General features: G+C 49.9%; 1 protein-coding gene across 4 annotated transcripts in view; it reads left to right on the forward strand.

The window, feature by feature from the left end:
• Positions 1 to 8,181, forward strand: part of LOC144733581 (uncharacterized) — a 49,979-nt gene extending 41,798 nt beyond the window's left edge. For all 4 annotated transcript variants that reach the window (XM_078615599.1, XM_078615600.1, XM_078615602.1 and 1 more), the window contains one exon: positions 1,663 to 8,181. In XM_078615599.1, the coding sequence (XP_078471725.1) occupies positions 1,663 to 2,032 (370 nt within the window). In that variant the 3' untranslated portion in view covers positions 2,033 to 8,181. The remainder of the gene's footprint in view (positions 1 to 1,662) is intronic.
• The last annotated feature ends 8,808 nt before the right edge of the window (positions 8,182 to 16,989 follow it).

The raw sequence follows: 16,989 nt of genomic DNA on the forward strand, positions 1-16,989 counted from the left end.
CACCATTATCGTCATCGCCGTCGACGTCATTAACGTCGTAGTGAACACCACGTCCATTATCGCCGTGAACGCCGCCACCATCGACGCCATCGTGTGACCACCGTCATTATCGGCAACCATCATCATCGACATCACAATATTTCGTCTTCATAACTACAACTGTAAATCTGATTGACCCTACAATTATCATTTAGCTTTCATCAATGTCACAGCTATCATCATGGCAGCATGGCCAGTGGTGTAAATGTGCCGGTATACGGCAGCACGCCATGTCGGAACTTACGACACCAAACACAAGTGGCCTCAGTTTGCACAGCAGTTGCTATTCGGATGCCACGATGTTCCCGCAGAGGGGCCACGGCGGTGACCGTGGACTGCATGACGAGTAGGTTTTACCACCGGCACTTTGACCCATTTCGATCGCCGAGTATAGCGACGTCTCCGGAACGTCACTTCCGCCAGTTTCTAAACAATGTCAGTGCCGTGATGTCACTTGAGGAGCTGTGCTCGGATCTCGGAAGCTGAGCAGGGTTTAGCCTCTTCATTTCCTCGGGTGTGACGGCCACATTGCATAACAGGTCTCGTCGGCAGTGGGGCTGTGTTGGTGGGCAGCAGAGCCGTGCAGAGAAATCCACTGTTGTGCTGTACTTCTGTGCTGCTACACTCTCCACCGTCACCAACCCACACTGACCACTGTGCCGATGTACAGTCAAATATGTGGATGGATAGCTTTATAACCCATGGCCAAATCATCCAGAATGCACCTGATCTCCATAGATTGCGTAGGTGAAGCGGGGTTGAGCCTGGATAGTGCCTGGATGGGCGAGCAGCACGCACGGCAGGTTGTTATAGGCCGCTGCGAGGGCCTCGGTTGTGGCCAACAAAGAAGGCAGTGCAGTAGAACTCCAATGTTGTACTGTACTCTGTGCCACCACGCCTATGCTCCTTGCCTTCAACCGACACTGACTGGCATGAAGTACGGTTGACATCACTGCACACACCTCCTAGGTAAGCACCTTGAATTGTTTGGTTTTACGTAGTTATCACCTTTGTTAAAATAGGTGTTTACATTTGGGATTTGGGATTTTGGTCGTCTTCGTCGTCGTGAAGCTGCCGAACCCTGACTGTCCTCACCCCCCACCCCCCCAACCACTACGCAGACCAGCCGAGGCCTGTGGCCAGAGGAAGGGGCGATGCCTAAACAGAAAGAGGCGGGGCCTAAAAAGTGGGCAGGTTCTAAAAAGGAAAGGCGCGAAACCCGAAGCGAAAGAAAAATATATGGTCTAAGAAGGAGTCAGGGGCTTTAATCCGTAAGGGGCCGAGTTAGGAAGGGGAGGAGCCTAAATGTGAAGAGGTGGGGTCTAAACATAAAGGGGTGGGGTCTAAACATAAAGGGGTGGGGTCTAAACAGGAAGGGGTGGGGCATGAGTAACGGGATGGGGCATGAGTAAGGGGATGGGGCATAGAGGAATTGACAGGGGGGCCTACATTCGGTTAACCTTCCCTGTTGAGTTCAGGTAACAAACGTGTCGACTCAAATACGTGGAGCAGGCAGCAGCAGGCAGCAGCACAGCTTCAGTGCCACCAAAGTGGCCAGAGGCCAACTGGGCGTCCTTTTGTCTTGGGCCCCAAACGCCAACCGATGTGTGCGCTGTCTGCCAGCCCTGTCTCTAAGGATGACGGCTTGTCGGGGCCCGACTTCTCCCCCCTCTACGAGCCCGGCCCGGCACTGACGGGCGTCCCGGGGTGCGACGAAGACGACCTCCTCTCCTCCCGCGGGGACGGCGACGGCGCCGAGGACCAGGACGACGCGGGCGACGGTGACGACGGCGGCGGGAGCCCGCTGGGACGCCGCCGCCGCCCCCCGCCCGCGTCCCTCGCCGCCGACTTCGGCCCGCCGGGCGCACACCGCGCGGACGACATGTCCAACAGCAACGTCGTCCCCGCGTCTGTGATCGTGTCCGCTGTGTCCTCCTCCGACATCTGTCCGAGTATTCCCAGCGTGGGAAACGGATCCTTGCTCGAGCTTTAGGTCCCGTAGGGCGCGGGGAGGATAGGGGGTGCTGCTGCGGCCGCCGCCTGTCGCGGTGTTACCCGGGACCGCTCTTACAGTCTCATCGCCACCATCACCAGCACCACCGTCTGGCTCTTTCAATCTTCTCTTCCCCATGGTCACCGAGCTCTTGAGTGCTGCCACTCCAGTGCCTGTCTCAGCGACCTGACCTGCTCCACCCTGCACCCATGATAACCGACAGCACCATCATTGGTGACTCAGGCTGGAGAGTTCCTATTTATGGAACGGAGTCCTAGAGTAATATGGCTGAACACATTGACGCTGCTTCTGACATCTTCCATCTGAGGCTGGCTGCAAGCTTCTCGCCACTAGTAGAGAAACAATTGCCATCAAATCTATAATAAATATAATGCTCTTGTTGTTTTACCCATGCTTTAAGCAAACTAATTCTACAAGCATGGAAATTCAGAGTTTGTTTTTAAATAGCCGTCAAATGTTCTTTAACGCAGCGCTCGAATTACAGTGTGAGCAACAGCATCGGCCTACGTCAGACGGGGGCATCAATTCCACCGCTGTTTTAATTGACCTATAAATTGACGAGTGGTGGTGGTGGTGATGCGATCTTGACTGCTTCATAGCTGCTTTGGAATCGATAAGAGTGAGTAGATCTGCAATGAGCCACTGTGGGGAATATTCAGTACGGGTGATGGGGAAGTGAATGCCTTCTCCTACCCGTGGGTATTGCAGAGCAGCGTTTTGAACCCGGCATGAGGCCCACGGAGAATCTTGCCGTGGCCCGCCAAGTTTCTCAGAGCCCCTGCTGAGAGGTCCGGCTCACAGAGACATCAAGAGATAGGGGTCGGTGGGGCGACGCGGAGATCAACAAGAGATAAGTGATGTCTGAGATGTCGACGAGAGATACAGAAATTAAACAGAGGTGAACAAGGTAGAGCCGTGAGAGAGCTGCAGGTGAGAGATGCAGATTTAGCGGGGGTCGCGTGTAAGGGGGTCGCGTGTACGGACGTGTTGCGACGTCGCGACGCCCCAGATGTGTGTCACGTGACGTCGCACGAATCGCTCGCACACGCCGAATTCTGTTCCAGAGCCCATCAGAAAGTGTAGTTGAAAAACGTTGCTGTGTAGGACGGACTACATAGGCATGCGACCAGTTCACCACCTGCAATTTTCCACAAGATTCTCCGTGAATTGTCGCAGGTCAATTTAAGAATCTCTCGTACCGGATCGTCAGGGTCTTAATTTCTCACTTGAGTGTTTCCCACATCGCTGGTGAGACTGGAGTAGGTGGCACTTGACAAAAGTAGTGGTCACGGCCATTGCGAGAGGTGTAGTCCGCTTGTGGTGTGATGGGCGTGGAAAATATCGCCAGCACAGACAGACCCCGGCTAAAGTTAATCCCTGGCCTGTAGTCTGCGTCTTATGTGTTTTCCTTATATCTCTACGTGTTACCTATATCATCATTCGTTCCTTCCGTATATCGTGTACCGTTTGTCTCGATTGTGCCGTTCCATTGATGTGCGTATTTTTTGTTCTTGTTTTTGGTGTCAATTGTACCGTTTCGATTGCGCTGCCCGCTTTGTACTCCCAATGTTGTAATTTCTACATCGTTTGTATCGTCCACCTCTCGTGCGCCGTTCTGTCCCATGCCGCCTGTGGGCACCGGTGCGGGTGCAGCGCCTTGCACACACTCTGATAGCAACACCACCCTGGGCTGTCAATCTTAAGGGCACTGCCCGTGCGTGGGAGTTACCATTTAGCTACCGTATGAGTTACTCGAAGAGCCATCTAGTAAATATCTCCTGTAAATTATGACAAGTTAAGGGGGGGGGGGGGGTTACTGCCAAGTAATTTTTGTGTCAATTGGATTTAGGGGTCACTTGCATGCGAATGAGTCACTGTTGCGATGGCATCACTGTTGCGATGGCATGCGCTTTTAAGCACGTGTGTGAGTGCGCGGGTGTCTGAGACGGCCGTGTGTTATATTCACTAGGCGGTGATCAACCTGGATGATGCTTTGGTGTTTTTTCCAATATCCCAATGCTTTATTTAATAGGGAAAATCATTCCGATGTCGGATGTTGCGTTACTTGGTGTATAGGCGATGCATTTGTGTTGCCCGAGGCAACGGTGGATATTCTCCAGGTAGCTGCTCGACTGAAGAAGGCACGTGACTGATAGTCGCCATGGCGCGGGGTACGCTGGATGTGAAGCGCCGGGTGTGGAAACATTACGTGGGTCTCCAACCCATACAGACCCGGCTAAAATTAATCCCGAATATCGCCCCCTAATAACAAGGATATTCTCAATACAGGCAAATAATCAGTATATACGTACAAATTGAAGCCCTTTTCCCAATCCGCTGCTGGATGAGAGCCTCCTCACGCCATGTGGGTCGTAAGAAGTTATTTAACCATACTTCACCACGCTGGTCATTGTGGATTGGTAAAATTATTACTATGATCGGAATCCGTGTCTGCTATCCGCTTTTTACGTGTGGTTCAGTAACACGGTCGTTAACAAAAATGTTTCACATAAACTGAAAATTGCTCAATTAAGCATGGAATGCTGCACTCCGAGGACACGCCAATATGTTCTCTGTACTCGATATTATTAAGGTAAAAGCGCAGCCCCGCAACAGCTTGCTCACACCACTGCTGGCGAAAAGGACCTCCACAGGAGGCAGCTCTAGAGAGGCCCTCTGGAGCAGACTTGGCCTACTCTTTCTTTTGCACGCTGGCCAGATGTCTTGTAAATGGTTGGGAGTACCCACGCTTTATCCCACCACGCGCCACCTGGCAATCGACGAGCCGCGCCGTACACCCGTTGGCGCCGCTGGTTGGGCAGAGCTTGTGGAGGGGGGGGGGGCATTTAAGAAACTCGCACCGTTGTTTCACCCGCCATGCCGGGAGATGGAATCGAACTGGCGACCTCTGGATCGTAAGTCCAGCGCCCTGCTGCTGCTGCTGACCGTGACACCGCGTCGCAGTCGATAATGTAAACTTGGATAAATACGTAAGCGTTGATATCACACAACTCGCTGAATTCATTTATACGACATAATTTACGTGCGAAATATAGCCACAGAAGTGAAACATTGTGTCCGTGGCAGTAGGAAATTTATGACTGCGCAGTGTGTGTATGGGTTATTATACAGATATAGCGTCGTACCTGAATGAAATAAAATGCTTTAAATGTACTGCTAAATTATTATTACGCAATAGGTGTTAAGTTAGAAATAGCAAATCGTATAAGCTAACCAAGTACAGCTGTATAATCGCAATGCGAAGTGGATATGATATTAGGTGACCATTTAGCTCGTGTGTTAGAGAATTGAGTGGGCAACGCTGCAGAAAAACTGTGTTCGAGTCCAGGTTTCAGTCATCTTTAATTAAACCAGCTTTTCAATTTGTAGTGAATTCATGGTCTCAGCCAGGTCATAAATGACTTACTGCACACACACAAAAAAAATGTCAAATGTGCTTTGCACTCGGGCAAATTTCAACCCTGGCAATTACACATTTTGCTTTAATTGTATGCCATGAACGTGTGTCATCAGTAGGGACCTCAGTAGTAGTTCTGTGTTGTCACCTTCCAGAGGCTGTACTCTAACAACACTGCCTTCAGCAACAATACTGAATGGATATCTATCTGCCCAATGACTTAATTTCAGTTTGCAAAGTTGTAATATAATCCAGAAATAGGACAAGTTCATGTGGACATATGTTCATGGTAATGGGACACTGTATGACGAGGTAGTGTTATTGGCGGGTAGTTATGCGATTTATTTTACTGGCTTGTGTATTTAATACATTATTGCGTTTTCCTGTTTTACTTGAAATTGAGGGATTGCTAAATTGTGAATACTAAATGGGTGTGTTATATAGAAACAATTAGACATGCACATTGAATATTATTCAGCAAAGAGTTCTATTTTTATGATTTATTGTGCGTACTGCCGCTTAATCTCATCTCGTTCCTGTTATTGTAGGTTAGTTATTTAAACGTATTTTAAGTTAATATTTATATATGCGAAGTAGTGGTCTTATCACCCTTACTTAGACATCATCATAAACAAATGTACCAATTAACATCAATTATATATCTACAAGTCAAAACTATATTTGACATGCCAACATCATCGTTAAATATATCATTCGCCATAATCGTTATCTAAAGTCAACACACCATCAACTGAATTATCATCAGCAGCTGTACACATTAGCATCACTCGGGCAATATTGTTCTTATGTCAAACGTTTCAGTTATTATAAGTTCGTTATAAATCTTCTAAGTCGGTTCTAAATCTTCGTAAGCCAGTTAGAAAAAAACATTTAGAATTGAGGCCTTCACGGCAACTGCCATATACAGATTTTGATTGCATGTCAAGTGCCCAGCTTTGAACACGTGGGTAGTTGAGATCAACTCGAGGTGGCCAGGCAGCTCAGATGGGGTTAAACCCTCAGTCGGAGACACTGAGCTGAGAACTTGGGTTTGAATTCTGGTGTTTCAGCTGCCTGTGATGAATGATCCCTGCTGGTCACCAATGATTGCACAAATAAACTTACACGCACAGCCCTTACGCCAATCCGCGGTTTGTGCGAGGGCCTTGCCGTGCCGGTCATTACTTTACTTCCACCACGCTGGTCCGCGCAGTTGGGTGGTGTGGAGCATACTTGTGGGAGCATAGGACGGTGCAGCAGTGGCTCGTGCAGCATTTCCCTCTGCGTCCCACAATGTAGCACCGCGCGCGCACAAAACGAAACAAATTGCCGTTAAAAAAATGTTCGGATTTTCGAGTCTGCGAATTCCAGCTTGCGGGGGAGTCATGCGGCCAGGGTGGTAATTTGCCACGGGCCTGGTTGCGGATCGCTGAACACGAGAGCTTGGCGCGTCACCCCCAGAAGCGGTTCTGTGGTGACCCCCAGAAGCGGTCCTGTGACCCCTGCAGCATCTGTGACACCCTCCCCCTCCTCCAGCGCGCTATTAGGGTCATTCTGGCCATTCTGGCATACGAATATCATTTTAGTGCGTGCCGCGACAGCGTCGATGCCGATGGAACAATTGAAATACTGTAGCGATTGGGAGAATTTCGTCCGTGTGATCGGAAGCGGCCGGTCGTGACGCTGCCGCGACCCCCCCCCCCCCCCACGATGTCTCGCATTGACATTCGGGGTTGACTGTGAGCACTGCCATTGAATTCGTAATGTTGGCAGGACGCGGCATGGAAACTAATTTTACGTGCCCCCCCCCCCCCCCAAATGCGGAACAAGTAAACCGCGTACTCAAGACTGTGAGACGCTCCGAAACTTTGGGGACATTTTGCAAACAAAATAAACCACGTGTTTTACCATCTTGGAGAATTCGGTATTGCTGGCGGAGAGCCACCACCACCACCAACGTCTCCCAGAAGATGATTAGAGTTGTCTTCTGGAAGGTGGTTCTTGAGAGGCAGCAAAATGGCTTGATTGGTCTTCTGCTCACGTACGGCTACGGAGAACGAACGGTCTTCCAGTAGATGAGTCTGAACAACTGGATTAAAACACGACATCTTAACGGAGAACGTGATCTTGATTTGAAGCTTTTGTGACCGCAGGAATCCATACTCGTTGGTTCTTTCGGTAAAGTCACGTAGGTAGAAAAATAAAATAAGTGATTTATTAATTTTATTTTTCTACCTACGCGACTTTACCGAAAGAACTAGAGAGTATGGAGAACGTCATCTCTGGATTGCAAGACACGCCCGCAGGTTTTGCTTTAAAATAGAAGGGGGGGGGGGGGGAAGTGGTGTGTCTAATACGTTGGACAATATCGTATGTTTAGTGTTGCGAAACTTGAAGAGATCGAGCAAACTTGGTTACACCGCTATCGAGACAATATAATTAATGTGCATCAAAACTGAGCTTAAATTGCATTGAATGTTTGAAATGTCAAACTACTGCAATACAAATAGCAACAATTATAACATGTGTGTGTGTGTTACAGCTTTGTCCCTTGCTACACTGAAAAATACGAGTGGGGAAAAGCATTGCGCAATATAGCAATGCAATGGAAACCACGTTGTTTACGCAGGTAATGTGGTTTAAGTCCTTGTGGTTATGTATGGAAGGTTGTACGGTCACTTTCCCCATGTGAATAAATATACCCACTCAAGCTGACGTTCTCAGTCTCTCTCATACTGGTAGGAGCCTCCTGGTTACACCAGCCCACAGGGGATTATTCTGTCCGTCCGTCGTGCATCCAAAAAGGGGAGGGGTGGGGCTGGGTTCAGAGGGGGAGGGTGGGGAGGGGCTGGTCACCCCGTCGTGCCCTTATAAAACTCAACGTTTAACCTACTCACGCCGGCTTGTGCCCGCCCTCACAGTCGGGCATATTTGCGGAATACACCACGCCGCCGTTGACCCTGGCCATTGACCGAGCAACCCAACGTTCCTACCAGCTCCCTCCGCAGGAATGTGTTCTAAATGGGTGTTCGCTCTTGAGGGTTTCGTGCGATACGATGAAACAATGCGTCTTGTTTAGCGGGTACACGCCAACTGGTTTGCGTGGTCTCTGTGACCGCACACGATGGGCGGCGTGGCTTGGTTGAAGACGGGAGCATGGACGTGCAAGTCGGCCCCACCGCGCGAGTCGTCCTGCCCAGGGAGAGGCTGTCGCCCTACCATGTCGCCAGGGCGGTCGGCAAACTGAAATAACGAGAAGGGACATTTCTATTATCTCGAATTTGGTAACAAAACTCGTAATTATAATTGTTTATTAGGAGCCGCTGTGAAACTGCAGCGGTGAACACCGGAACGGCGGCCCCTTGGTGAGCGACGTCGCGAAGAGCCGCACGCGGCTGCGGAGTTTGTGGGCGGGCGGCCCCGAGAGCGATGTGCAGGTGAAGTGAATGTGCGCTCCCAGCCATGGGGTGGCGCGCCTCGCTCAAGTGTGGCGAGCAAAATACAATGGCACTCGCGGGGGTTGAACGAGGCCCTCGTGGTTTGGAGACGGCAACAATCACCGTGAGACGTCATTAAAAAAAACATTTTATGATTAGTTTTTTTTTAACAGGCACATAAATAGTTAGCTGTTGCGTAACATAAAACACTTTTTGTATATACTAATTTAACTAATTTACATTAAAAGTATAATTATATTATTGCCGGCTCATTGCATTGTGGGGAGTTGCGTAACAGACAAAGCCTTCATTTAAAACATCTTTAATTATATGATCGTTATGGCGGTACCCCGGGGTACTAAACAATACAAAATGGCCGAAGCAATTCAACATTTTATTTCTGGGACACTATTTTTTTCCAGGGTCGTACTTCACTCCGTGACTGGGGTACCAATCAATCCCAAATCGGTGCCACTTCCTGATGTCGAAACGCCAAACATCAGCAGAACAAAATCCGTTCTCGAAAAATTCAACTTTGAATCGTGCTGATCGTGCACAGCTCGTCGCGAAATGAGTCGATTGCTGCATCGCCCACCATCAACAGAGACTCAAAGTGACTGCATCACGGACATTGTGCGAGAGCCGGGGTACGATGGTATCCATAAGGTTCATATACTAAATTAATTTTCATTTTTTACAAAGTACAATTATTAACAGTTTCTGGCACGATGAATCGTGGGGAGTTGCGGCGAGGACCTCGTGGAGGGATTCTCCCTCCACGAGGTCTCGGCCGCCCTCCCGAGGCAAGAACATTTTAAATAAATAAAACGAGGGCACACAAAATATGTGAAAGTTCAATGACAAAAAATCACACTGAAAAGGCACAAGCTTGGTCTCGCGCTCCACAATAAACGTTGGAACGGTTCATGCGCGAAGCTCCGGACGATTTCACTGAAGTCGTGCCATGGCCTGGAGTCGGTAGGTTCGGGTTGTCGACACGAGGCTGCCCCCCCCCCCCCCCCGTTCCTACCATCCCCGCGAGAGGCCAAAGGCGAGGCCACGCGTCCCCCTTTGTGGGGGGCTGCCATGCCCCATCCCTGCAGTACGTGCAGGAATGGGGGTGCTCCCCCCACCCCACCCGAACAAATGTGTTGCTCCGGTTAATCAGAAATCCACGCGATCGCCTCTACAGTACAGTAGTTGCACATATTTACAACAGTGGGCGGAGTTTGATGTTGATTGGCGTGCCTTTGCTATCCCCTTAGCTGGCCGAGTCTTCTGATCGGGACCAGGGAAGCGTTACTATCACTGAGCACGCTCATCGATCGCTGTGATCGTTAGTATCCGCTCCAAATTGAAAGAGTAATAGTCAACATCTTCAGTTGTGCTTCATTTTGAGTGATTTATACGATCATTTATTTCGTGAGCTTTAATTAACACCTATATTCCTGGTTTTTGGCATAGAGATCCGCGGAAAATTCATATTTTTTCATGATCCGCTATTTTCAATTATCCGCGTCGGTCCTCCCCGTCATTAGCGCGCATGATCGAAAGTCGGCCGTACGTACGCGCAAGCGACGGAAGCGGAGATGGAATGAGATTCCTGTGTTTTAGACTGAGAGAGAACGGGGGGGGGGGGGGGGGTCAAACTGCCCTCTCGCTGTGGGCACGGTGACGCGTAGAGAGTCGTGGGCTGTCGGGCTGTAGGCGGCCCTGTGTGGACCGACGACGGATGGTCCCCGATGTCAACAGAGAGGAGAGGCAGTCCGTCTATCTTCCGTCTAACCCCAAGCGAATCGTATCGCCGGGCGAAATTTGTGAACGCATTTGTGCGGAGGCAATGGGTTCCCGCTTTCAGGTTGTTTGTTAATGTTTAATCAATTAGGGCCGTGTTATTGACGAATGTGTCGAGTTTTCTTTTTCCTCTCTTTCAATTAAGATTGGATGCCTTCATGCATTCGCTGTCCGTCTGTCCCTTCTGTCTGCCCATAACGGGGTGTTCTGCGCATTTCGAATATCCAACACGGGCCCAAATAAATACATGAGACCCACAGTCTAACACCGGACCCATAGACCAACACCGGACCCATAGACCAACGTAGGACCATAGCCAACACCAGGTCCCATAGCCAACAGATCCTTAATGTTACCCGTGCCAGTCAACGTGCTTTCTCAGTCCAATTCTGCCCAGGAAAATAAATCATCAGAGGCTGGCTCCAAGCTGCCTCGTGATCCAAGCCTTTAGGCAAATTGGCACAAAGCCGATAGCTGGCCCAGTGGGAGCATGCCTCCGTGTGCTCACTGTTGACAAATACAGAGAACAAAGGTTTAGAAAAAGTAGAGACTATGTGATGATGTTCGTATCTTTTGGGTGAGTTACGTCGGTCAGGGGATAGTTTCGCGTGATGTGTATGGTGTATGTGTTTGGGTAATCTGTTTACCTTTATTGTACTTGGCTGTTATATCTTGTTTTGTATTGCTAGTTGTTGTAACGTTCTTGTGAAAAAGAGCTTTATAGCTCATCGGATTCCCCCAGTTTAAATAAATATTAGAATTCTGACGATATTTCACCCGTGCAGGTTTGCAAAAAAAACTGGAAAGTGCACCAAGAAATGACACCGATCGACGAGGAACACGTGGCTCAGAGAAAATTGCTCGGGTTCATGTCATCATCATTCAGACTGTTGGGGGAGTTTTGACTTGGGCCGGACGCGGCACGGGCCAGAAGCGATGATGGCCCTACGACGGTCAGGAATCGTGACGGAGTGGCAGTCAGAGGCGACGGGACGCGTCGGAGAGAGACCACGTCCACGGAGGAGGCGGAGCGACGAAACCAGCTCGCGTGCGGTGAGGTTGCCGGGTGGATTACTGCGTCGCAGGCGGCTCGCATGGGAAGCCTTTCATCCGGCGGTGGATAGATCATGACCGACGGTGATCAACAGCGATTCAATCGCATTAAGGAGCTCTTGGAATCTTGTTTCTTTCTGCAAAGGAGAATGATTTAGCCGTGGCAGACGGCGCGCCCATCCACTTCACGTGAACGCAATTATTTATTTTGCTTCCGCGAGGGCGCTCTGTGGAGCCACTCCACCGGCTCCGCGGGCTTCAAGGTGTCTCGCTTATCGTCGATGGGTCTCGCTTCGGATGGAGGCCGAAGGCGCCGGGACCCCTGCAAATCGCTCGCTCAACGCCGCCGCTTGGTGGCGAGGAATCCGCGAGAGGGGAAGTCGAGGTGGCCACTTGGCCTCCTCTTCTCGCGCTGCCCACACCTTAAATTTCGATTTAAATCTTTCATGACTGCAGGGATTCATCTTCTTGGTTCTTTCGGTAAAGTCACGTAGAAGGGAAGTAATAAAATAATAAAAATAAAACATGATAAAATAATTCTCACGACGTTTCGGCCACAACGCAAGCAGCCGTCCTCAGGTGAAGACCAGGTCTGTCGGGGAGACAGCGTCTGCTTGCGTTGTGGCCAAAATGTCGTGAGAATTATTTTATTATGTTTTATTTTTATTATTTTATTACTTCCCTTCTACATGACTTTACCGAAAGAACCAAGAAGATGCCCACACCTTCTTTGGAAGAGGTGTGAGCACCCACACTTGACCCCACCACGCGAGACCTTCCGATCGATTCAACTGTGGTGGTATCAATTCCTGCTACTGTGCTGGTATTAATTCCTACTGGTGGGAGGGGGCGCATCACAAACTTTGCGCAATATTCCAACTTCCGCGCAGGGAGATGGGATTTGACATCTTTTGTCTAAATATCCATTTTAAAACTCGCTCAAGGACATTTCGCGATAACCACGTTTCTAACCATCGTTCGTTCCATTTGACCCTTACTGCTTTTCATTGAAGCATCGACGTAGCATGGAAATCTTATTAACCTTGGTGGAATATTGCATTGCTGATGTAGGTGGCAGAATGGCATGGGAAATGAATTCGCAGTGACAAGTTACATCCAATGATGGCTTCGTATTTTCCATCGATTGCCGGAACGCAGCACGCGTTATGAATGCGGCGCTGGGCTGTTGTCGTTATGCTGATGCGAGGGAATTAAATAAATAAATAACCCTACCATCGATTCTTCTCAACATTTTATTGAGATGTAAAGTGACATAATTCAAGGATGGCCCGGGTACCCGTGATCACTAAACACGACGTGCAGAAACACAGGGCCTGGTTCCGCGTGGGTAGTAGTGGTAGCTACCGTTTGTGTTGACGGCCCAGCACACGACCAAACCGGAGCGGCGGCTGAAACGATTGGAACGGTTTTGTACATCAAAGCCTCTGTCCACCCAGAGGTACATTTGACTCTCGATTATCCGCGTGCGGTTTATTCGATTTGCTGATTAACCGCGCACCCGAGATTTTGACGTAAATTAATAAACTCGTGGATTTTCCCTCGAGCCCAAATTAATCATCTAAAATCAGTGATGCTTTGTTATTCTTGGAAATGTTTATTACAGGTCACGTGCTTAAACCGAACAAATGTGTTGCTCCGGTTAGTCAGAAATCCACGTGATCGCCTCTACAGTACAGTAGTTGCAAATATTTACAACAGTGGGCGGAGTTTGATTGATGTTGATTGGCGTGGCTGCTATCCACTTAGTGGGCAGAGTCTTCTGCATGGGAGCAGGGACATGCTATTATCGCTGGGCACGTGCAGCCATCAGTCGATCGTTAGTATTCGTATTTTCTGAACTTAAACATAATTTATATCTATATATATTGTCAATTGTCTGAACTTAAACATAATTTAGACCTTTAAATAGCCTACATTTTCTTAACTCAAACATAATGTATACCTATATTAGTGGTTTTTGGCATAGAGATCCGTGGAAAACGTGCATATCTGCGGCCGCCCTCACCGTCATTAGCGCGGATAATCTAGAGTCCACTGTATGAATGGGTTAGCATCACTGTTGATGGGCACGTCTGTGCGGCGAGGGCTCAAGTATCGGTGTACTCCCCCGCATCTCGCAAGACGTCTGGCCCGCGTGGCAGAGGAGGCCCCAGTGACCCTCTGCAGGGATTCCTCTCCCCGTCTGGCAGCATATCTATATCTATATTGTCAATTGCCACCTGCGCGGCTGCTCCTGCGCCGGCGTTTACCCAAGAGACGCTCGGACCAGGCTCCAACACATCGTGCACTGAGCCCAGGTCACTTGGGATCCGATTCCACTGCACATATCACTACAAAGACAAAGGTGCCCTCGTAAGGCCTTTGTCAGGCTGTTAGGGGCAAGTGGCGTCAGCAGGCACTCGTGAATGCACACGAGGGGCGATGTTGTGACCAGTGCCACGCCCGGCCACCGTTTCTCTCCCCCAGTACTGCTGTGTATACGCAGCATTTAGGGCTGAGTTGACCTAGAGCCGGTTCAGATATTCATGGTGGCCGTGGCCGGGAATCAAACTCGGTTCCTTTAGCGGTGGCGCGCTAACCGCCGCGCCACGGCTCCCCCACCACGAACACCAACACACATTCCCCTAAGCAGCCCTCTTTATTAGCAATATTATTTTCATGCCAAACATATTAAAGGGCTACGAGCGAATCACTTGACTCATCCTCTCATTCGCAATTGTCAGGGTTTTCCCAGGATATCGTTGGCCATTGAATAGTCTGTGAGAGACACCGTTTTGCGTCGGCGCCAAATGACCGCAAGCCTCTCTTCCGCCCGACGAACTTGCCAGCGTCTCATTTCCAAAGTCTATGATGCCCTTATGGGCAATGTGAGCTCCATTATTGTGATTGTTCTCAGCCGAGGTTAGCCAAGGGCCTCGTTTGGTGGAAGTCGGCTGAATGCAGAAATGCTGCAGGGAAATGATGTTGTGGAGGTGGTTGGTGTTTACCAGCTAGGAACAGAAAAAATAACTGGCCGCTCGCATATCATGAACGTGATCACCATCACTCCCATCATCACTCGTGTATCCTAGCCAACATCATCACTCACAGAACATCATCATCATCATCATCGCTAATTTTGGCATTAGGTATTCTATAAATCACTTAATATAATGATATAAAGTGTGGGATTTGAACCCAGGTCAACTGCTGCAAAGGCAACGGTGCTAGCCACTAAAGCGATCGGTGGAGGTTGTAAATATCCCGGTTGTTAAATAATCCTCGTTTTAATTATGTTCTAATTCATTATTACTTTGTTGTCATTTATTATTGAGTGGAATGCATTATTAAGCTCAATATAAAATGCCGATTTAACGGAAGCTCAGCTCTGGCGTTAAACAGTTTGCTTTCCAACATTCCGAGTTTTGCTGATACACAGAATCGATTTGCGTGTTTTCCCACACCGTGGTGACTTCGTCTGATTGGCAGCGTCGGCTGTTGGGTGGTTATAGTCAAAGCCGACTGCGACGGTTTAACCCCAGTAGAAACGCAGCGATGGATCACGACCACGTTGGTCGGGAAAGGCCCGCGTGTGAAATGAAGGTGGATTGATTATCGAGGTTTTTGTATTGGGGGAGAGGGGGGGGGTTAGATCGCGTGAATATAAATGTGTCGTTAAACCCGCCACCACCCGACACGGCCAACTAGGAAGGTCTGTCACGTAACACAAAACGTGTCAATTTGTGACTTCGTTCAGCACACGGGCTGTGTGTTGGAGAGTGACCCCAGCACCAAATCTACAACTGACGGGTGAATTTCGATTTAAAGCTTTGGTGACTGCAGGGATTCATCTTCTTGGTTCTTTCGGTAAAGTCACGTAGAATGGAAGTAATAAAATAATGAAAATAAAACAATAAAGTTATTCTCACGACGTTTCGGCCACAACGCAAGCAGGACGGCTGCTTGCGTTGTGGCCGAAACGTCGTGAGAATTATTTTATGATGTTTTATTTTTATTATTTTATTATTTCCCTTCTACGTGACTTTACCGAAAGAACCAAGAAGATGAACTGACGGGTGTTCTGGGGTGGTGGAGTGACGGCGCAGCGGGTCGCGACGCTGCGCTGTGAGCCGAGCGCGTTATCAGGCGTCTTGCGAAGCCGCCAAATTCTCTACGCGTCTGTCTCAAGGGATTGTCACCGTCACCGCTAGCGCACGAGACCAGCGGCTCTTCGCCTGGGGGGGTGCCACCGCGAACTCCCTGGGGGTGACACGCCGCACTCCCTGGGGGTGCGGGATGTCCTCTCTGGGGGGTGCGAGACACGGAGAGGTTTGTCTTAGAAGGTAAATCATCGCAAACACAAACCAAGCACGGGCACGTAGTGACAACTCACTTTGTTTCATCAAACCCTTAGCGTGTGTTAACATTGTACTTTGTAACGATCAAGAACCATCGGGGTGCAAGGCAGCAAGTCAGGGTGAAGAACCACTGCACTCAACACACACAATGGAACCGGTGAAATATCCCCAGGGATCACACAACAGCAGCAGCAACAAAATCTCCCCCTGACTGCGAAAGCCTTCCTAGATGTACACGTCCCTTTGTCATTTCACTGCTGGATGAAGGCCTCTTCCCCACTCAATGGTCACCGCCAACCCATTAACAGCAGAGGCTTGGGTGGCCCCTGGCGCTGTCGCCCGTCTACTGTAGCCGGTCGTGCCCAGCAGGTGGCATTGCTGCCGCTGCTGCTGCTGCTGCCCCCTAATCCATCCGGGCAGCAGCAGCAGCGGCACCACCGCTCAGTGACGTCATCAGCTCAAGCCTCCGGTAAAGCACGTGACCACCCCCGCTCTGAATCGCTCTGCTCAGCCCCCGTTGCCCGCTCCGGCAGGAACACAGAGAGGCTGCCCCCTCCCCGTGCAGCTTGACTTGTGCTCGCTCCTCTCTATCCTCACCCTCCCTCCCTCCCTTCTATCACGCTCTCATCATCATCACCATCACCACCACCAACCCGCTCTGTTCATCCCCGATGGCTTGGCCCGGTCATTCCTTCTCCTCCCCTCCTGCCCGGTGCTTCTCCTCCTCCTTCCTGCTGCTGCTGCTGCTGCTCGTCTTGGGCCATGCGCTCCACCACTTTGTCTATTCCTCCTGACCCTTGCCCGCTCATCGTGCCCTCAACCCCCCCCCCCCCCCCAATTCTGCCCCCCGCCCCCCCCCACCGCACCAACCACACT

Source organism: Lampetra planeri, chromosome 47 (genome assembly GCF_965212315.1).
Source record: "Lampetra planeri chromosome 47, kcLamPlan1.2.h2, whole genome shotgun sequence".
NCBI classification, from domain to species: domain Eukaryota; kingdom Metazoa; phylum Chordata; class Hyperoartia; order Petromyzontiformes; family Petromyzontidae; genus Lampetra; species Lampetra planeri.